The 21024-nt window shown below is 63.5% G+C and overlaps 3 protein-coding genes across 3 annotated transcripts; 1 reads left to right on the top strand and 2 right to left on the bottom strand.

Annotated features, from left to right (window-relative positions):
- Positions 1 to 1591: 1591 nt before the first annotated feature.
- Positions 1592 to 12658, bottom strand: SLC27A5 (solute carrier family 27 member 5). The gene is given in 12 exon segments (XM_070402466.1): positions 1592 to 2200; positions 2291 to 2421; positions 2531 to 2628; positions 3245 to 3443; positions 4252 to 4342; positions 4419 to 4613; positions 5912 to 6036; positions 8449 to 8607; positions 8916 to 9125; positions 10101 to 10838; positions 10841 to 10923; positions 12492 to 12658. Coding segments are annotated over 12 exon segments (2373 nt in total). The 3' UTR covers positions 1592 to 2023.
- Positions 12242 to 18231, bottom strand: ZBTB45 (zinc finger and BTB domain containing 45). The gene is given in 4 exon segments (XM_070402237.1): positions 12242 to 13016; positions 14497 to 15352; positions 15354 to 15785; positions 18174 to 18231. Coding segments are annotated over 3 exon segments (1545 nt in total). The 5' UTR covers positions 18174 to 18231; the 3' UTR covers positions 12242 to 12759.
- A 152-nt stretch (positions 18232 to 18383) lies between these two features.
- Positions 18384 to 19870, top strand: LOC138999997 (HLA class I histocompatibility antigen, B alpha chain-like). The gene is made up of 2 exons (XM_070402247.1): positions 18384 to 18471; positions 18589 to 19870. Exons 1-2 carry the CDS (start codon positions 18399 to 18401, stop codon positions 19614 to 19616), a joined length of 1101 nt encoding a protein of 366 aa, XP_070258348.1. The 5' UTR covers positions 18384 to 18398; the 3' UTR covers positions 19617 to 19870.
- Positions 19871 to 21024: the final 1154 nt, after the last annotated feature.

Raw genomic sequence — 21024 nt, 5'->3', positions numbered from 1 at the left:
TCCCTTTAGCACTATGTGTTTTAACCAAGGTCACCTCTCCGAGAAAGGTTGTTTTCCCAGGTAGGGATTTTTTCCTGAAGTTAAGGAGGGGATAAAACCTCTTAACTAAGTGCCAGGCGGGTAGTTAATCACTTTAACTACAAACAATCACCCTTAAGCTACATAATCTTTACTCCCTGGAATGGAGCTAAGAAACGCCCTAACCTTTGCAATAGAAATTGACAGGATTAAAATCAACTGGTATAAATACAGATGTAACAAGACAACAAGAGAGAGAACCTAGAGAGAGAACCAAGAGACAGGACTTGGCTGGAGATCCTAGACAGAACCTAGAGACAGAACCTAGCGAGAGAACATGGCAAAAGATCCTGGACAGAACCTGGCTACAGATCTTGGCTGGAGAACCTAGACAGAACATGGCGACCGAACCTGGCTAGAACCTGGCTGGAGAAGCTGGATGGAGAACCTAGCAAGAGAACATGGCTACAGAACCTGGCTGGAGATCCTGACCAGAACTTGCCTGGATCCTAACCAGAACTTCGCTGGAGATCCTGACCAGAACTCGGCTGGAGTTCCTGGCTTGAGATCCTTGAGGGAGAACCTCGCTATGCTGACCAACTGAACGCTGACCCCGTGCCATTCCTTCTTTGCGGACTCCGTCCACACCTTTGGGGACCCCTGGACCTGCTGGGGTTGGACCCCAGCAGGCGGGGGCGCCTCTGCCACCCCCAGAATCCGAGGGCCTTCGGACCAGGGGCTCACCCTGGGCCTGCGGCCGCGTCCAGGCTGGAGATGGAGCGGTTACAGGTGGGCGAGCGGGCGAGATCCGCAGGGGGCGTGACGAGGACGGTGGGTCCCCGGTCCCTGGTGGGTCCAAGGTCCCTGATGGGCCTCAGGGGATTCACGTGGCCCTGGGTGGTAGCTAGTCCCTGGTGGCCCCCTCGTTCCTGGTGGATTCTTGCAGCGGCTCCGGCTCCACATGCCAAGAGCGAGGAGCGTGGATGTCCGCTGGCCTCTGCCCGCAGGCCTCTGCCCGCAGCTCCCATGATGCTCCAGGCCGCACTTCGGGACTGTGACGGTGCTTCTTACGTCACAGAGGCCTCATAAGTCACAGAGGCCTCCAAGTTCCCTGGCCTCTGCCCGCAGCTCCCACAATGCCCCGGGGAACATGTTCAGACCTGGGGACCCTTTGGAGGCCTCTGCGCTGGGGGCTCCTTTCTCGTGACCTCTGGTCTGCAGCGCCCACTGCGCCCCGAGGGCTTGTCCGGTTGCAGACACTGCAGACCCGACCTCAGAGGCCTCTGCGCCCGCCCTCCCCCCAGCGGTCCCCCCCTTTCTTCCTGCTCAACCTTCGCGCCTCAGTTCAGCGCCTGCACGCCCGCCCGGGCCGGTCGCCCTCATAGTTCGGCTCAGTTGGCTGAGTGTCTTCCCTGCACCTGAAGGTCGCTGGTTGGAGTCAGACACCTGCCCGGGTTGGGGTGCATGCGGGAGGCAACCGATTTCTCTCTCTCTCTCTCTCTCTCTCTCTCCCTTCCTCTCTCTCTGAAACCAATAAAAACATTTAAAAAAGAAAGAGGCTTCCAAAGCGAGAGGAAACTAGTGTTTATTTGAAAATTAGGCAGGTGAGGGGATGGGGGGGAATAACTATTCCTGAAGTACTGATTCAGGCAGATGCCCAATAGTGTTCTGATCAGGAGACAGAGGCCAGGGAAATTCGTGAGAAAGGGCAGGGGCACAGTTACATCCATAGAAAGAAGGCAGTGCTATTGCTTTTCATTTTTCAGCTCCGTAACCAACAGTCCACTGGTCGTAATGCGTCCTTGTTATTTCTGCAAACAGCTCTTCAGGACACAAGGTCGATTAGGCCCCGTCTTCACAGTGAAAAGGCTTGGGACGTGAGACCTGAGACCTGCACGGTCGCTCCTCTGGCACAGCAGCTGCAGCTCGATTGCAAAGTGCTTCCGTTTATTATTACTTTTTGACAGCGGTCAGCGTTGGCCTGGCCCCGTCACCGGCCAGCGGTTCAGAGTTTCCAGGTGCCCTCGCACACGGCCCGGTACGTCTCCTGTGTCAGCGGCCGGAAGGTCTGGGCCTGGCCGTCCAGCACGAACAGCGAGTCCGTGATGGCGCCCACGTCGAAGCCCTCGCGCACCAGCCGGGACTTGACCAGTTTGAAGGTATTGGTGATCTCCAGGGTGTCCTGCAGGGGCGGGACTGCAACTCTACCCGCGACTCCCACGGCCATGACCTCCCGCCTCCCAGCCACGGGTTCCCCCACCCCCCAGCTCACCTGGATGCGGATGAAATGGGGGACCGCGTAGGCCGGGAGCCACGTGCGGACGTGCTGGTACAGCTTCTGCCCGTCGAAGGCCCGGCCGGGGGCCAGCTGCACAGCGGCCATGCCCACCTTGCCCTCACACCCTGGAAGCGCACGCGCCAGGCACTCTCAGCTCCCCGCGCGCTCGCATCAGGACGGCGCACCTCCACCCGCACCGCTGCTGCCCGTTTAAATGAGGGGCGCCCTCCGCACCTGGCACGGACACGCCGTAGACGTTCACCTGCTGCAGGAAGTCCACGAGTGACAGCACGCCCTCCACCTCCCGCGTGGACACGTTCTCACCCTTCCATCTGCGGGTGGGAGCAGGTGCTTGAGATCACGGCCCTGGTGATGAGGAGGCACCGCCCCTTGACCACCAAGCCCCGCCCCCTTACTCGGCCCCCCTGTAGAACCCGAAAGCCCCGGTGGCTCCGCCCTAAGCCCTGCCCCCGTAATCTAAAAGCCCCGCCTCTTTACTAGGCCTCCCTGTAGGATCCGAAAGTCCTGGTGGCCCCGCCCCCTAAGCCCCGCCTCAAAGCTCCGCCCCCAGAATTTGAGAGCCCCAGGGCCTCGCCCCGAAGCCCCGCCTCCAAGCTCCGCCCCAGAAACCCCGCCCCCTGGATGCGAAAGCCCCGCCTCTTTACTCGGCCTCCCTGTAGGATCTGAGAGCCCTGGTGGCCCCGCCCCAAGCCCCGCCCCCGGAATCTGAAAGCTCCGCCTCCCTGTAGGATCTGAAAGCCCTGGTGGCCCCGCCCCCTAAGACCCGCCTCCAAGCCCCGCCCCCGAAATCTGAAAGCCCCGCCTCTTGGCCTCCCTGTAGGATCTGAAAGCCCCGGGGCCCCGCCTCCAAGCTCCGCCCCAGAAGCTCCGCCTCCCTCTAGGATCGGAATGTCCCGGTGGCCCCGCCCCCGAAGCCCCGCCCAGCACCGGTAGGTGTCCCCGAGGCGGTCGTGGAAGTAGAGGAAGCCTTCGCGGTCCACGGACAGCACGTCCCCGGTGTTGTAGTAAATGTCGTCCGCGCGCCGCACCTTCCGCACCAGCTTCCGTTCCGACAGCTCGCGGGGCCCGCGGTAGCCCAGGAAGGGGTTGCGGCTCAGCACCCGGGTCAGCAGCAGCCCGGGCTCCCCTGGGCGGGAGCGGGAGCGGGAGGCGGACGTGAACCAGGACAGGCCTCTCGGAGCCCACGGCCCGCGCCCGAGAGTCCAACAAGGTGGACTCCACCTCCCGGACCCTCAGAGGAGGGACACCCAGGGATGGAGCCGGGAGATCGGAATCGGGGAGACAGACCCAGGGACAGGGAGACGGAAGAGGAGGGACGGACGGGGAGAGAGGGTGGCATGGGGAGCCCATTAAACATGGGAAAAGGAAAAAAACTAAAAAATAATATAAAATTAAATTAATAAAATAAAACAAATAGGAAAAGGATGCCCGGCCTGCGTGGCTCAATGATTGAACCAGGAGGTCAGGGTTCGATTCCCGGTCGGGGCACCTGCCCGGGTTGTGGGCTCCATCCCCAGTGTGGGGCCTGCAGGGGGCAGCGGGTCAGTGATGCTCATCATTGATGTTCCTCTCTCCCTCCCTCCCTGAAATCAATAAAAATATGTTTAAAAATAGGAAAAGGATAACAAGGGATGGAGACAAATGGTGGCGGGAAGAAAGGGTGTGGCCAGGAGAGAAGACCCCCGAGGAGAAGGTGGGGGAAGTGGGTGCCTGGGAGGCGGAGAGAACGGGCCCGCGGGCACCCGGAGGCTCAGCAGAGCGAGGCTGCGGCCGGGGTGCCCGTGAGAACCGAGAGCTGAGAGGCCGGGGGGCCCGGACAGTGGCCGGTCGCCGGGGACTCAGGGTCGGGTGAGAGCTGCAGACACCCCCGCCCAGCACGACCTCCGGCCGCGGAGGAGACGGGTCCCCGCTTCCCAGGAGGGTCCCCCCCGTACCTGGCCCCACGGGCACGCAGAAGCCCGCTCGGTCCCGCACGGGCTCCGCAGCCTCCGTGTCGAACTGCACGAGCTCGAAGGGGGACAGCGCCTGCGGGGGGCGGGGGGCGTCAGGGGCCCTGGGCGCTCGGCTCCCCGCGGGGTCCCGGCCGCCCCGACCCACTCACGCGGAGGAGGCAGCTCGTCTTGCCCACGGCCCCGCGGCGCCCGGGGTAGTTGACGAAGCCGGCGTTGCCTTCCGTGGAGCCGTAGACTTCGAAGATCCGAATGGGCCCGAAGCGTCGCTGGAAGGCCTCCCACACGTCTGCGCGGAGCCCGTTGCCGAACGCCAGGCGGACGGTGTGCGTCCGGTCCTCTGGTCGCTGCAGAGATGCCCCAGGAGGGTCAGGAGGAGGTGCCCTCGGTCGGTGGGGGGTGCCCTGGGCCCCTCCCTGGGCGCTATCTCTGGGCCTTACCTGAGGAGTCACCTGGGAGGTATATGCCCGGGGGACCTACCAGGGGTGCTCACTTGGGATTCGAAATCTGGCATCGGTACTTGGAGGGTCACCTGCAGATACTACCTGGGGGCCTCACCTGGAGGGATGCCGAGGGTGACTGACTGGAGGCCTCACCTGGGGTCTCATGTGGGGATAGACACCTGGAGCTGGAGCTGGAGGCGTTCGTGGGGGGCCTTTACCTGGAGGTAACCTGGGGGTGATTTGAAGCCTCATCTTGGGGGGTTACTAGGGGCCTTACTCCGGGGCGTTACCTGGAGACTTGCCTGGAGGCTTTACCTAGGGGGGTACCTGAGGGCCTCGCCTGGAGACAGTTACCGGAGTAACCCATTGTACGGATGAGGCTGCGCCCCTCTAATGGGTTTTCCCTGAGCCGCACTGTGTTCTAGGCACTTTGCACGTTTAGTTCTCACAATATCCCCTCGGATGTTACCCCCCAATTTCCAAATGAGGACCCTGAAGCTGGGAGAGGTGAGTCAGCTGCTCAAGGCAGCTCAGGGGATCATCCAAGAAGCCAGGATTGGGTGATCATTGTACGTGGATCTGGTCTGGGATGTGTTACCTGAGCAACTGGCTTGAGTCCTGTACCTGAATATACCTGAGACCTTTACCTGGTGTGACAGCTGCAATTTAAATTATATCTTTATTCATTTCAGAGAAGAAGGGAGAGGGAGAGAGAGAGAGAAACAGAAACATCACTGATGAGAGAGAATCATTGATCAGCTGCCTTCTGCAGGTGGGCATGTGCCCTGACTGGGAATCGAACGGTGACCTCCTGGTTCATAGGTCAAGTCTCAACCACTGAACCACGCCAGCCGGGCAGTTATTTTTGTTTGTTTTGTTTTTGGTTCATCCTTACCTGAGGAGGATATTTTTTCCATTGCCTTTCAGAGAGAATGGAAGAGAGGGAAGGGGAGAGAGAAAGAGAGAGGAGAGAGAGAAATATTGATGTGAGAGAGACACATTGATTGGGTGCCTCCCGCACGTGCCAGGACCTGCCTGGGATTGAACCTGCAACCCCACGTACGTGCCTTTGACTGGGAGTCGAACCCGCAACCCTTCAGTGCCTGGGCCAACGCTCTAACCACCGGTCAACGCTGCCCAGGGTGACAGCTGCGGTTTTACACCGACGGTGTTCACCCTGGAGCCCTCGCCGGGCGCCTCACCTGGGGAGCGTTGCACAGGTACCGCAGGACCTCGCCCACATACTGGATCACAGTCACTCGGTGCCGACGACAGTCCTCCCAGAAGCAGGAGGCGGAGAACTTGGGGGCCAGGACACAGGTGGCTCCTGGGAGGCGGGAGAGGAACGGGTTCAGGCCCTGCTTCCAGCCCCCGCGAGAAGCTACCTTGATCGGTGGCCCCTGAAGTACAGGGTGATCCCGGGCTCCTCTCTGGTCCCTGGTCCAGCCAGGCATAGGTGGGCTGGGCCTGGGTTCAGATCCTGCCGCCAGAATGTGTGGGAAACTTGGTGCCCAACCCAGTGCGCACGGCTCAGTAAGGGCTGTGAGCATCAATTGTTCTGGATTATGATAAATACTAGAGGCCTGGTGCATGAATTCGTGCACCAGTGGGGTCCCTCGGCCTGGTCTGTGGAATTGGGTCGAAACTGGCTCTCTGACATCCCCCAAGGGGTCCCAGATTGCAAGAGGGCACAGGCCAGGCTGAGGGACCCCACCGGTGCATAATTGGGGCCAGGGAGGGACCGCAGGAAGGCTACAGGGTGTGCCCGGCCCCATCTTGCCCAGTCCTGATCAGGGCCGGCCGGCCGGTAGGGACGCTCAGTAGCGAAAGCTAACCTACCGGTTGGAGCGTCTTCCCCCTTGTGGTCAGTGCACATCATAGCGACTGGTCAACCAGTCACCTGTCTGCCCCCCGGTGGTCATTGTATATCACAGCGAGCAGTTGAGGGGCCTTACCATATCATTAGCATATTATGCTTTGATTGGTTGAATGGTCGACCGGACAGTTAGCATATTAGGCTTTTATTATATAGGATTTTATGAATGTTTCTCGGAGCAGATGGATAGGTGGGTAGATAGGTAGATGGAAAATTAAGTGGGTGGGTGTTTGGAAGGGCGCTCACATGGGTTAATTATCCCTGCACCCAAAGATCTCTTGTGAGCTTGGTTAGTGGCAGTGGTGTCTTCTTTGACACTGTGTTTTTGACAGGGAGGTAACATATAGAAGGGGTGCTGGGTCCTTGGAAAGGACACCCCCCAGGTTCCTGCCAAGAATTATTTATTTATTTTTAACCCTCACCTGAGGATATTTTTTCCATTGGTTTTGAGAGAGAGAGGAAGAGAGAGGGACAGACAGACAGAAACAGAGACGACATAGGGCCCCGGCCCGGGGAGGAGCCTACAACTGAGGTACCTGACCTTGACCAGAATTGAACCCGGGACCCTTCATTTCCCAGGCCGACACGCTATCCACTGAGCCAAACCGGCTAGGGCTCGCCAGGAATAACTTAACTGAAGGCCCCGGCTGGGTAGCTGACTTGGTTAGAGCGTCGTCCCAGTAGGCCAAGCGTGAGGGTTTGATCCTCAGTCAGGACACACAAAAATCAACCAGTGAATGCATAAATAAGTGGAACAACAATCTCTCTCTTCCTCTCTCTCCTCTCTCTCTCTCTCTCTCTCTCTCAAGAAAAACAAAGAACAAAAGAGTAGTTGAACTGAATGTACCAACAGCTCTAGAGGGAATTTCCAGTCTAACTGTTCACAGAGGAACAGAGACCAATGAGGAGATGAAGGATAAAAAGACAATTTGGTAATTGGGGAAATCTGAACAGGACGCGCACATCAGGTGATACGGGAGTTGCTGTTCACTTAAGTCCTTGTATGTTAGAGATTCCTACTGCAATAGTTACAAGGGAAACGATTTGTTCTGAAATAATCTGGAAGGAGAGAAGTGCGTATGAAATAAAACTGGCAACATGGTAATTGTGGAGGCAGGGTGAGTACACTGGGGACTTCATCAAACTCTTTGCTCTACTCTTGTGTATGTTTGAAATTGCGCATGATCTAAAAAAAAAAACAACCTTTTAAGCCCTAACGGAATGGCTCAGGTGGTTAGAGCGTCATCCTGATAGCTCAAGGTTGACGGCTGGATTCCCAGTCAGGGCACATACAGAAGCAACCAATGAATGCATAAGTAAGTGCAACAAGAAATCAATGCTTTGCCGTGGCTGGTTTCGCTCAGTGGATGGAGTGTCGGCCTGCGGACTCAAGGGTCCCGGGCTCGATTCTGATCAAGGGCAGGTACCTTGGTTGCGGGCACATCCCCAGTGGAGGGTGTGCAGGAGGCAGCTGATCAATGATTCTCTCTCATCGATGTTTCTAACTCTCTATCCCTCTCCCTTCCTCTCTGTAAAAAATCAATAAAATATATATTTTTTAAAAAACACAAAAAAATGACCATGGAAAGGCCCCAGGTGGCTTCCTAGTCAGGTGTCCACGGAGGCGGCCAGAGCAGTGTTTGCTGGGCACGCCCTCACTGACACGTGACCTCACACAGCTGCTGCCACCTCCTGACCACAACCTGGGAGCCCGCCCATCTGTCCAGGGGTCCTGGGGCTCCCTGCCGTATGCTCCTTGTCCCAGGTGAGCACCCAGGGTGCTGGGCGACCTGTGAGGCCTTGTCACCCCGACACCCAGCCTGCACCCCCGGGCACAGGAGGCGTCCCCAGGGGAGGGCTTACCGAGCTCCAGGCAGCCGAGCACCCCGAGGACCAGGCCCATCGCGTGGTACAGGGGCAGGACCGAGTAGACCACGTCGTCAGCGGTGACCCCGCTCAGGGCCAGCATCCTGCTCATCTGCAGCACCCGCTCGTGCGTGAGGATGGCCGGCTTCGGGAGCCCTGGGGGATGGAGAGTGGGAGGGTGGGGGGCGGGCAGGGCTGGGTCTCCATGGGGGGGCAGCGTTCAAGGAGGTCAGGTTGGGTTTGGGGTTCAGAGGTCGAATCCCAGAGCTCCATTAGGGCCTCAGCGGCTGCCCGCTAGGAAAAGGGAAGATTCTGGCCCTGATCCCTCCCATGACATTTCGGGGCAGAGTCCAGGGCACATGTCCCCATCGAAGCGCAGCCTGTGTTTTGGAGGCCGGGCTGGGGGTCAGGTCAGGGTGAGAGGTCAGAGGTTGGCTGGGGCGAGGGCTGCCGGGTGCCCTCACCGGTGGTCCCCGATGTGTAGATGAACAGGGCAGGGCTCTTCCGTGTGATGCCCGCACGCAGGTCAGCAGGCACGGGGTCCAGGGGCGCGGCGTCCAGGGCGGGTTCCAACGCCTCCACCCCCGGCGTCGGGGAGGTGAGGCCGAGGTAGAAGCAGCGCACGTGCTCCGCCTGCAGCTGCGGGAGGATCTCCTCCAGGTTCTCGCGGAGGTCTGCAGGGACGGACCGGAGGGGAAACTGAGGCAAGGCCTGCCTTCCAGGTGGCGAGGGGAAACCCGAGGCCGCAGAGGGTGCAGCCGGCAGAGGGCGCTTCTGCACTTTTGTAAAGAACCCCATGGCCCGGCCGGTGTGGCTCAGGGGATAGAGCACCAGCCTGCGGACCGAAGGGTCCGGGTTCGATTCCCATCAGGGGCAGGTACCCTGGTTGCGGGCTCCTCCCTGGCAGGACCCTGGTCAAGGCACGTGCAGGAGGCAACCAACCTCCTCCACTCTCCCTAAAAATCAATGGGAAAAATATCCTCCGGTGAGGATTAAAAAAAAAGTTAGTATTGGCAAAAAGGATTGAAATAGCCACAGCGCAGAAGAAGGAGCCCAGCCGGCATGGCTCGGTGGTTGAGCGTTGACCTAACCTATGAACCAGGAGGTCACGGTTAGATTCCCGGTCAAGGGCACCTGCCCGGGTTGTGGGCTCCACCCCCAGTTTGGAGCGTGCAGGAGGCGGCCGATCCATGATTCTCTCTCATGGATGTTTCTCTCTCCCTCTCCCTTCCTCTCTGAGATCAATTAAAATATTAAAAAAAAAAAAAAGGAAAAAGCAGCCCTAACCCGTGTGGCTCAGTGGATAGAGCGTCGGCCTGTGGACTGAAGGGTCCCGGGTTCGATTCCGGTCAAGGGCATGTACCTTGGTTGCGGGCACATCCCCAGTAGGGGGCGTGCGGGAGGCAGCTGATTGATGTTTCTCATCGATGTTTCTGACTATCCCTCTCCCTTCCTCTTTGTAAAAAAATCAATAAAATACTTAAAAAAAAAAAAAAAAGGAAAAAAAAACAAACAAAAAAACACCAAACAAGCCTCCCGGCGCCCTCCGCATTCCTTCCCAGCCTGTGGGGCGAGCGGGCTCCAGGGGCCCCTGTGCCCGGCGCTCCGCCCCGCCTGCCCCCCGCCCCCGCCGGCCTCGGGGTCCTCACCAGGGTCCACCAGCAGCACCCGCGCCCCAGAGCTCAGCACCGAGTGCGCCAGGGGCGCCCCGCGGACGTGCGGGTTGATCCAGGCCACGGGGCAGCCCAGTTTGGCCAGCCCGAGCCACAGGCCCAGCGCGGGGACGGCCTGCGCGGCCGGCATCAGCAGGGCGGCGGGCTCCCGGGGTCCCGCGCCCTCGGGGGCGACCAGCTCCGCCTTCAGGGCCCACGCCGCGCGGCAGGCCCGGGCGTCCAGCTCCGCGTAGGTGACCGCGCGGGCACCCGGGCCGGTCCACACCAGGGGCGCGTGGCCCGGCTGCGCCCGCGCGCGCCGCTCGAAGGCGTCCACGAAGGTGTCGGGGGGCGCGCGGCGGAAGCGCGCGCGGATGTCCAGGCCCGCGCGGAGGATGCCCGCCACGAAGGCCAGATCCGCGGGCAGCCAGCGCAGCGCCGGGGGCGGCCGGGGCGGCAGCAGGGCCAGTGCCAGGGCCGCGGCCGCCAGGCTCAGCCAGGGCGGCATCCAGGGCCGGAGCCAGGGCCGCGCTAGCGCCGCCAGGCCGACCAGCGCGCAGCAGGTGGGGTCGCCCAGGAGCCAGCGCAGCGCGAGGGCCGCGGCCACTGGCCAGGCGGGCAGCTCCGCGGCCCGCAGAAGCAGCAGCAGCGGCAGCAGCAGCAGCAGCAGCAGCAGCAGCAGCGACCGGCGTCCCGCGCCCATGGCACCGGCTGTCTGTCCTCCGAGCGGAGCGCGGGCCGCGGGGAGACCTCTGGACCCTGGCGGGGGTCCAGGCGGCACCGGGGCGGAGCGACCCGCCGCGGGACTCCGCCCCCAGAACTTGTTTTTATTTTTCAAAGATAGTGAAGTCAACAGCAGATTCGCTTCGGGTGTGGCTAAATACCTTTAGTCATTTTTAAAAAACACTTTTATTATTGATATCAGAGCGAGGAAGGGAGAGGGATAGAAACATCAAGGATGAAAATCATTGATCGGCTGCCCCCTGCGCGCCCCCCACTGGGGTTGGAGCCTGCAACCCCTGAACGTGCCCTTGACCCGGACCCTTCAGTCCGCGGGCCAAGGCTCTATCCGCTGAGCCAAGTGGGCTGGGCGGGTGGACACTCCCATGCCTTCCGAGGTGATCCCTCCTCTATCTAGTCCTCCCCTGGCACCGTCCAGGTGTTGAGCATCGATTAATCCCTTTGCTGTACTGGACATCTCCCCATTTTGTAACTGACACTTGTTACTTCTTCATCCCTTCACCTTGTCCACCCAGCCCCCACCTGTCCCGGCCGCCCTCACCCCACCTATTTGTTTAGCTCCGCAGGGTCCTCTGTGCCCCTCTGCCTCGATGGACACCCGCTGGCCAAGGCCACGAGCAGGACAGCACGGCCCGTGGGCTTCACACCTCACTTGCAGGCTCTCCCGCGACTCCCCCTTCACCTGTGGGGCGGTGGGGTTTGGCCGGACTGGGGCGCTAGCCAGGTACACAGTAGGTGCTCAGTAAACACTGAAAGGAATACCTGAAGTACCTGCCCCCTGCTCATGTGGGGGGCGGATTCTGCCGCACCCTTGGCAGGCAGTCACGGGGGAGTTCGGAAAGGCGCTGCCACTGGCCCGGAAGCCAGCAGATCACCCCCTCCAGGCTGCACCACCCCCTCAACCTGCCCCAAATCCCCAGGCCCCCCTCCCCCCCCTGCACTGGAGGCAAGGGAAGAGCAGCCTCCCTCTGGGGTGCCCGCCAAGCTGGTGCAGGGCTTGGTGACAAAGCGGCACCACCCAGCAGGCAACCCCAGGGTCCCGGCTGCAGCTCCGACACCTGCCCGCCCAGCACTGCAGACCTGGCCTCCAGGGCAGGTGTGCCAGGGCTCAGGTCCCCTCATGGCAGGCCAGCCCCCAGAGAACTCCTGGGCCCCCAGAATAAGGTGCTCCCCATGATGCCCATCAGAACAGGGAGGGGAACAGGTTTCGAAACGAAATGTTCCTCGCAGGCAGCGGTAACGGGGACGGGGGTGGGTCCCGCACGCGGCCTCCCTCTCTGAAGACACACCTCATAGGGGCTGGCCTGTCCCCTGCCCACAGGACCGCGGACCAGGAGCCAGGCCCCGTCATATGCACGCCCCCCTCCCGCCCAGAGAACAGGCACCGGACGACCAAGTGGACAGCTCTGTCTTTACCCAGTGAGAGCGAGAAACCCCAGTCCGGGAGCTCACAGCTCCTGGGTTTGGCCCGGAGGCAGTCCTATATTGGTCCACAATGGGTCCATCCGAGCGCCCTTAGGTGCCAGGTGAGGGCGGCTGGGGGAGTGCACCCTGGATCTCGCCGTCTGAAGCTGGAGTAGGGAAGCAGCTCTGAACCCCACCCCACTTGGGCGAGTTGGAGCACGAATCCTGGGCCCCACCCCAAGCCTGACGATCCGGTTCTCAGAGGCAGTCAGAACCCCTACCAGCCCCAGCCCCAGGCCCGGCCCGCCACTACTTGGAAGGGTCCGAGTGTGGGAGGAGTCCGGCGCGCTGGGCCCCTGGTCCGTGGAGATGCGGGTGGAGCAGGGGTAGGGCCTGCGCTCAGGGGACATGGTGGCCGGCTGTGGTCCAGGTACCTGCTGGTCTGAGCGGCCGGCAGGAAGGTTAGGAGCCCGGCAGTGGGCGTGGTCCACCCGCACGGGAGCGGCCGGGGTCAGGGCGCGGGGTGCGCCGCCAGGTGGCGCTCCAGCAGCGCGCGGTGCGAGAAGACCTTGCCGCAGGCGGGGCAGGGCGCGCGCTCAGGCCGGTGGGTGCGCATGTGCACGTTGAGCGAGCTCTTCTGCGTGAAGCGCTTGGCGCAGACCGCGCACTGGAAGGCGCGCACGCCCGTGTGCGTGACCATGTGCTTGAGCAGGTAGTCGCGCAGCGAGAAGGACCGCCAGCACACGGCGCACTGGTGCGGCTTCTCCCCTGCGGGCGACAGGCGGGGCGCAAAGGTGTCAGCTGGAAGGAGACCCCCCACACGGCGCCTCTGCCTGGCAGGGACCCCCCCCCCCCCCGCCCCTCGGGGACAACCATCCACCCGGAACCCCCTGCTCGCAGGAACATTCTGGGCCCCCTCACTCCCCGACCGTATGTCCCACGGGGTCCCCCACACATGGCCCGGCCTATCCCCTTCCCTCTGCCCGATTGGGACCCCCTCTCCAGGCCTGTACCATCTTACCAGGGCACCACTGGCTGTCAGGGCCCCTCAGCCCCAAAAGGTGCTCTGCCCAGAGGGAGCCCGCCAGTTGGGGCATCACTGCCCATCGGGGCTGGTCACCTAGGTGTCCCGTGCCCCCATCAAGGGGCCGCCCCTCCCCCCTGCCTCCCAGGCCCACACCTGGGCACCCTTCTGGGGCGGCCCTGACACTGGAAGGGGCCTGGGCAGACCCCCTCCGCCCGCCCCTTTCCGCTGGAACCCCTGCTGCCCACACCCCTGCCCGCCGGCCACCATGATGTCCCTGGGGGGACAGAGCAGGCTGAGCCCCGTACGAGGCTGAGACCAGGAGGCGAGCTGTTGCCCCTTGGAGTCCTCGGCACAAACAAAAAGCCTTTCTCAGCGGCAGTGCCCGGGAGGGGCTCTCCCAGACCAACCGGCCTGGCACCCGGCTCAGGCCCCGCGAAGCTGGCAAATCTTGGCCGGTTCTACCATGGCCCTGCCCTCTCCTTCCTCCCCGAGGCAGCCGGGGGGCGATTTTAAATGTAAACCGCATCTCAGTTCGCACTCCCCTCTCAGAACGTGGGTGCCTTCCCACCTTTCACAGCGCAACCACCCCCCTGGCCCAGATCTCCCCTCGCCACCCCCACCTGCTGTCCGGACCCATCCCGGCTTTTAACACCAGCTCCGCCCGTGGGACCGCACACACCTGTCCTCCTCCCCAGGGGCTCCCGCACCTGCGAGCGCCCGGGACTTGCCGGCCATCACCTGGGCCTCCCTCCACAACCCCCCCGCTGCCTCGCTTCAGAGCCGCCTCCCTGACCAGCTGAGGTCCCCGAGTGCCGCCTCCCTGCAGCCGTGGGGAGCCCCGGTCAGACCCCCTCTCTGCCTGCTCCCCACGCCGCCCCACGGCCAGCGAATCCAGAGCCCACTCCTCTGCATCCGGCCCCAGGCACTGGGCCCAGGGAGGTGCCAGCACTGCTCCCCCACCTGGCCATGCCCCCCATTCCTCCCCCCACCATCCCCAGCTCCATCCTAGCTCCACCGCCAGGTTCCAAAGGCTCCCGGACAGGCTCCTGCTCCACAGCCCGGCTCAGGACACACCCCGCCCCGATGAAGCGGGGCTAGGAGACCGGCAGGAGGGCCTGCTGCCCACACGGAGCGCCTGGGGGCTCCATTTCCAGGCCGCTCCGGAGCTGCCACCCCCGCCCGGTGCCCAATGCCCACCCGCCCCGAGACCACCCCGCTCACCCGAGTGGATGAACATGTGCTTGGTGTAGTTCTTCCGCGAGCTGAACGTCTTGCGGCAGTGGCTGCACTCGTAGGCGGGTGGCTCGGAGCCCGCGGGGCGCGCGGCGGCGGGGACCAGAGGGGCGGCGGCGGGAGCGGCGGGCGGGGCCAGGGCCTCCCCCAGAGTCACGCTGGGGGCCGCCTCGGGCTGGAGCGCCGGGTAGAAGGCGGTCGGGGGCGCAGGGGCCGGCTCGGCGGGTGCTGGTGGGGGCTGCGCGGGGGGCCCGGGGGCGCCCAGGTGGAAGGGGAAAAGGACCACTGGGGGCGCCGGGGTCTTCAGGGCGGGCTGGCGGGGCCCGGACAGGACGCAGTCCGGCGGGGCGGGGGCCTCGGGGGGACAGCCTTCCGCCGCGGGGCCGTCCTCCTCTGGCCACGCGGACACGTAGGTGTCCGGGAACACGTCCTCGGCCCCCGGGGGCGCCCGGAGGAAGTCCCTCCCGGCGCCGTAGTCGGGGAGGCCGGCGGGCGCAGGCGGCTCCTCGCGCGCGCTGTCAGCGGCGAGGAAGCCGGCGGCGCAGTCGGGGAAGGGAGGGGGCGCCTGGCCCTCGCCCGGGCCCCCGCCTTCGCCGTCCTCGCCGTCCGTCTCGTCCTCCGTCTCCTCCTCTTCCTCCTCGTCCCCGCCCTCCTCTGGGGCGGCAGGCAGGGCGGGGTCAGCGACCGACCCCTCGGCTTTGGCGGGCGCGGGGGGCGCGGGCAGCTGCAGGCGCGCGGGCTGGCGCTGCTTGCGGGTGTGCGCCGCCCCGGGGTGGCCCAGGGGGCGCGCGGCCAGCAGGTGGCGCAGGCGGTGGCGCAGCTGCGCGGGTGCGAGCGGCGGGGGGCACGGGCGTGGGCAGGGGCAGGGGCGCGGGGGCACCCGCTGCGGGCGCGGGGGCGCGGGCCCGGGCGATGATCTGCGTGCACTCGTCGATGACCGTCTGGATGCGCAGCACGGACGCGGCCGTGAGCACCTGCAGCGCCTCGCCCTGCGCCACGACCAGGGAGCCGCTGTACAGGAACTCCACGAGCTGGCGCACCGTCTGCGCGGGCACCACGGGCGGCACGCGGATCTCCGAGTGGCCGAGCAGCAGCTTGTCCTGGAAGAAGGGCGAGCCGGCGGCCAGCACGCAGCGGTGCGCGCGCAGCGAGGCCTCGCGGATGCGCACGGTCACGTCGCAGAAGTGCCCGCCCAGCCGCTGGCCGTTGAGGGTCTCCAGTAGCGAGCGGGAGAAGTTCTGCAGGTGGATGTGGTGCACCGCCTCCGCCGCCGCCATCTGCATCGGGTGAAGGGGGTGAGGAGAGGTCAGACAGAGACCCCTCTACCCTGGTGTCCCCGTTGTCAGCCTTGGTCGCGGGACAGGGTGAACCTCAGCTCCCACCCCCCCAAAACGGACCCTTGCAGGGCTCCACCCAGTGCCCAGGCCTCAGCACGACCCCCCTTCCCCTCACCCCACACACACTCTCTCCAGGACTTCTGCCTGCCTTGCCATCTCCACAGCTCCTTGCAGACCCATGGGAGAGGGATGGGAATATCAAAGGTCTACACCCAGGGCCCTGACCGGTGTGGCCCAGTGTATAGAGCGTCGGCCTGTGGACTGAAGGGTCCCGGGTTCGATTCCAGTCAAGGGCATGTACCTTGGTTGCAGGCACATCCCCAGTAGGGAGTGTGCAGGAGGCAGCTGATCGATGTTTCTCTCTCATCGATGTTTCTAATTCTCTATCTCTCTCCCTTCCTCTCTGTAAAAAAAAATCAAATATATTAGAAAAAAAGAAGAAAAAAGATCTACACGCAGGGCCCTGGCTCAGTGGATGGAGCTTAGGTCTGCAGACTGAAGGGTCCTGGGTTGATCCGGGTCAAGGGAACATGCCAGGGTTGTGGGCTCCATCCCCACCCAGTAGGGGGCGTGCAGGAGGCAGCCAATCAGTGATTCTCTCTCATCATTGATGTTCCCATCTCTCTCCCTTCTTCTCTGAAATAAAATACATATATATGAAAAATGAATATATTTTTAAAGGTTTACACCCCTCCTCCCCCTCCCCCAGTGCTGCTTACTACCCAAGCAGGCGAGGTAAGCTCCAGGGCCGGGTCCCCTGTCTCGGCCCACGCACCCAGCCTTCCCCCAACTCTAATACCTATCAATCAATCTCCCCGCATCCCCTCCAGGGGGCAGAGACCTGCATCCTGCACTGGCTCACTGACCACCCCAGATGGCTGCACCCCCTCCACTGTGGCTGCTTTCTGATCCGCCCCTGCCTCAAACCCCAACCTCAGCATCCGCGGCCTGGACCCGTCTGCTGCCTCAGAACCGAGGGTTTAACATGAAGGCCTTCGCGGGGTGGGGTGGCAGGAGGTGTGCCCTGGACTGAGTGACCAGGGGTGTGCACAGCCACACAGGGTTCGGAGTAGGAGGGGCATTAGCCAAGCAGCTGCCCCACGGGAGGGAAACACGTGGTTTCTGCCCCGCCCCCCGTGGATGGGAATACGGAGGGGGCCTGTGTGCAGAGAGGGGCTTGTGTGGCCTGTGCAGGGGTGTGTGATCGGGTGGGTGCAGGTGGAGCATCGCTGAGCAATCCGGATGCTTCCGGTCAAACTGTGTCCTCACTATCCCAGCACCGCCCACCGCAGGCACTAGAAAGAGGGGTTACCACCCCCCCCAAAGGATTCTGGGAATCTGAGCAGCTCTATTTCCCCCGTCAAGCAGGCACCACGGTCTCTCAGCTTCAGTTTCCCCTCCACCCACCTCGCTCACCCCACTCCCAGGCCACACACCTGGCGGGGAGCAGGTCGGGGAGGAGGTGAGCCCGGCCTGGCCCACGCAGATCTGACTCACCCCTGCAGCTCCTCAAGCCCGAACCCTCTTTGCAGGGACCAGAACCCACCCCGCTTCCTTGCACGCCCCACATCGAGCCCCTGAGACCGCTGCACACACCTCCACCGCCCCCCCAACCCCGCACCGGCGGGGACTCCTGGATGCAGGGACCGCCCCTTCTCATCCCACCCCCCACCCCGCGGTCTGTTCCCCACGCGGCCGCCAGGGGGAGCCTGCTCCCTCCTAACAGGTCCGGCCCCGCCTCGGCTCAGAGGCCACCGTGCGAAGAATTAATTCCTGGCAATTTCGCCAATGAGCCAAGTCTGCACGTGCTGTGGCCTCCGCGCCAGCATCCTCCCCGGGTCCATTCGCCCGGCGTCTCAGGACTCGCAATGTGCGCGCGGGGTTTGGGGCAGGAACCTGTGCATCAACCCGCAGGGGAGCAGCCCGTCCTTTTCCGCCCCCGGCCCCCCTCCCCGCCCTGCTCCCCGCCAGGCTCCGACTCCGCGGTGCAGCGGCAGCAGGGCCTCCCAGGCGCCGCGGAACAAAGGCCGCCTGAGGACGCGGCCCCCAGGCCCGGCCGCGCCCTGTCCCGCCGCCACCCCTCTGCCCGCGCCACGCACAGCCCCGAGCGCCCTCGCCCTCGCCCGCGCCCTGGCACGCGCCCCGCCCCGCGCCCAGCGCCCCCCTGAGGTCCGCGCCGGCTGCCCCCGCCGCCGCCGCACGGCCCCAGGCCTCCCGGTCCGCCCCGCCCGCGCCCGACAGCGCCCCCTCCGGTCCGCAGCCTGCGCTCCCAGCCCGGCGTGGGGGCCGCTCCCGGGCGCTCTCCGGCCTCCCGCCGCCCAGCCTCACCGCCAGCTCCTCCGCCGGCGCCGGGCCCGGCCGCCACCACCCGCAAGGCCGCGCTTCCCGGCCGCGACGCCGGCGGAACCCAAGTCCGCAGCCGCGGCGTCGCTGGGGAGCGCTAACCGGGAGCACGTTTCCGGTGTTTCCATGGAGATGAGACGACGACGCCAGGCAGCAGTTCCGGGGGAAGCAAAGACGCAGACACACGAGATCATCCCCCAGACACCGAGGATGCGGGTCCTGAGCCCCCCCACCCTCCTCCTGCTGCTCTCGGGGACGCTGGTCCTGACCCCCACCTGGGCCGGTGAATGCGGGGTCGGAGGGGGCGGCGGTGCGGGGAAGAGCGAGGGGACCCGGCTGGGGCGCGGGACCGGGAAGACGCGTGTCCAGCCCCGGCCCTGCCCTCCGTCCACGCCCCCAGGCTCCCACTCCCTGAGGTATTTCTACACCATCGTGTCCCGGCCCGGCCGCGGGGAGCCCCGCTTCTTCGCCGTCGGCTACGTGGACGACACGCAGTTCGTGCGGTTCGACAGCGACGCCCCGAATCCGAGGGAGGAGCCGCGGGCGCCGTGGATGCAGCAGCCGTGGGTGGAGCGGGAGGACCCGGAGTATTGGGACCGGAACACGCAGATCTACAAGGAAACGGCTCATATTTACCGAGGGGACCTGGAGATCCTGCGCGGCTACTACAACCAGAGCGAGGACGGGCCTCACACCCTCCAGGTCATGTCTGGCTGCGACGTGGGCCCCGACGGGCGCCTCCTCCGCGGGTACGAGCAATACGCCTACGACGGCGCCGATTACCTCGCCCTGAACGAGGACCTGACCTCCTGGACCGCGGCTGACACGGCGGCTCAGATCACCCGGCGCAAGTGGGAGGCGGCCGGTGCTGCAGAGCGTGAGAGGAGCTACCTGGAGGGCCTGTGTGTGGAGTCGCTGCTCCTGTACCTGGACAAAGGGAAGGAGACCCTGCAGGGCGCAGACCCTCCCAAGGCTCACGTGACCCGCCACCCCATCTCTGCCAGTGAGGTCACCCTGAGGTGCTGGGCGCTGGGCTTCTACCCTGCGGACATCGCCCTGACCTGGCAGCGTGACGGGGAGGACCAGGCGCAGGACATGGAGCTGGTGGAGACCAGGCCTGCGGGGGACGGCACCTTCCAGAAGTGGGCGGCCGTGGGGGTGCCCCCTGGAGAGGAGCAGAGATACACGTGCCATGTGCAGCACGAGGGGCTGCCCGAGCCCCTGACCCTGAGATGGGAGCCGCCTTCTCAGACCTCCATCATCATCATCATCACGGGCATCGTTGGGGGCCTGGTTCTGCTGGGAGTTGTGGCCAGAGCTGTGCTGATGTGGATGAGGAGGCGCTCAGGTGGAAATGGAGGGAGCTACGCTCAGGCTGCCAGCAGTGGCGGCGCCCAGGGCTCTGACGTGCCTCTCTCGGCTCTATAGAGCGTGAGGCGGCTGCCTTGTGGGGACCGGGTGATGGGAGATGTGTCCACGCTCCCACTTCCTGACTCAAGAACCTCTGATTGCGGGGCTGGCCCCGCCCTGCTCCCCACACTCTCCTGCCAGCAGAGGCGGGGCTGGGCCCTCCCTCCTGCCTTTACTCCCTGGTGCTCTGAGGTGCATCCTCAGTAGGGGGTGTGCAGGAGGCAGCTGATCGATGTTTCTCTCTCATCGATGTTTCTAGCTATCCCTCTCCCTTCCTCTCTGTAAAAAATCAATAAAATATATTTTTTTAAAATCGATAAAATATATTTTTAAATAAAAAATAAAGGGGAAGATCCTAAATTCTGAGAGGAAATAAATTAAAGCATCAAGAAAGAAAAAAAAGATGCAGACACAGGGAGGGCGGGGCGGCGAGGATTCTCTGGGCCGAAGTACGCTTCCAGCGTCGCCCTAGAGACGGGGAGGAGGCGGGGCCTGCACTGTCAATCAGCGCGCCATGCCCCTGTGTTGGGCGGGGCGGGGCTGGAGGTGCTGCACCTGCACCGCAATAAAGGGTCGGAAGGCACTCTGGGACGCCGGGAGGTGCGAGCAGGAGTAGGGGTGCAAGCAGGAGCGGGGTGCAAGCAGGAGGAGGGCTCGCTAGTCGGGTGGGGAGCAGACCCATCCGACCTTGACGCCCACTTTCTGCCTCGTGCCTGGGCCTGGGTCCTGGGTCCAGGTAGAAGGTGGAGGTAGCCTGATTGGATGCCCCTTACGCCCCCTCCTCCTGCCCCAGGGCGAGTCCTGACAAATAAATGGAATCATATGGACCTGAACGACCTGCCCCAGAGCTCGGAAAAGGGGCTGGGGTGGGGGTTGGATGGGTCCTACCTCTGCAGGAGGGCGTGAGCTACCAGACCCCAAAGGCCCGAAGCCACAAGGGCAGAGTCTGTGGGAAGAGCTGTCTGGGCCCGGGGAGCAGCCGAGGTCTCTCCTGTTTCTTTCCTGCATGAACCAGGCCCACCCCATGGTGTGCGGCAGTGGGGCCAGCCCGACCTCATGCTCTACTCGTGGGTGCTGGAGAGAGGCGGGAAGACCTGGACCTCAGGTCAGAAGATCCCCCAGAGCCTCAGCACGCCTCATGTCGTGGAGGGGAAGGGGAATATCCCAGGCAGGGGCTCACTGTCCCCCCTGCAGCCTTTCTTATGGCCCATGACCTGAGGAAGCTCATTAAAACTCAATCCAGCCCTAGCAGGTGTGGCTCAGTGGATAGACCGTCGGCCTTCGGACCAACAGTCCCAGGTTCAATTCCGGCTGGGGGCACAGGCCCGGGTTGTGGGCTCCATCCCCAGTGGGGGGCGTGCAGGAGGCAGCCGATCAATAATTCTCTCTCATCATTGATATTTCTGTCTCTCCCTCTCCCTTCCTC

The sequence above is a fragment of the Myotis yumanensis genome, unplaced genomic scaffold (genome assembly GCF_028538775.1).
Source record: "Myotis yumanensis isolate MYYU_CA2020_CCGP unplaced genomic scaffold, mMyoYum1.0.hap1 SCAF_23, whole genome shotgun sequence".
In the NCBI taxonomy this organism is placed as follows: domain Eukaryota; kingdom Metazoa; phylum Chordata; class Mammalia; order Chiroptera; family Vespertilionidae; genus Myotis; species Myotis yumanensis.
This window is presented reverse-complemented; position numbering and strand designations above follow the sequence as displayed.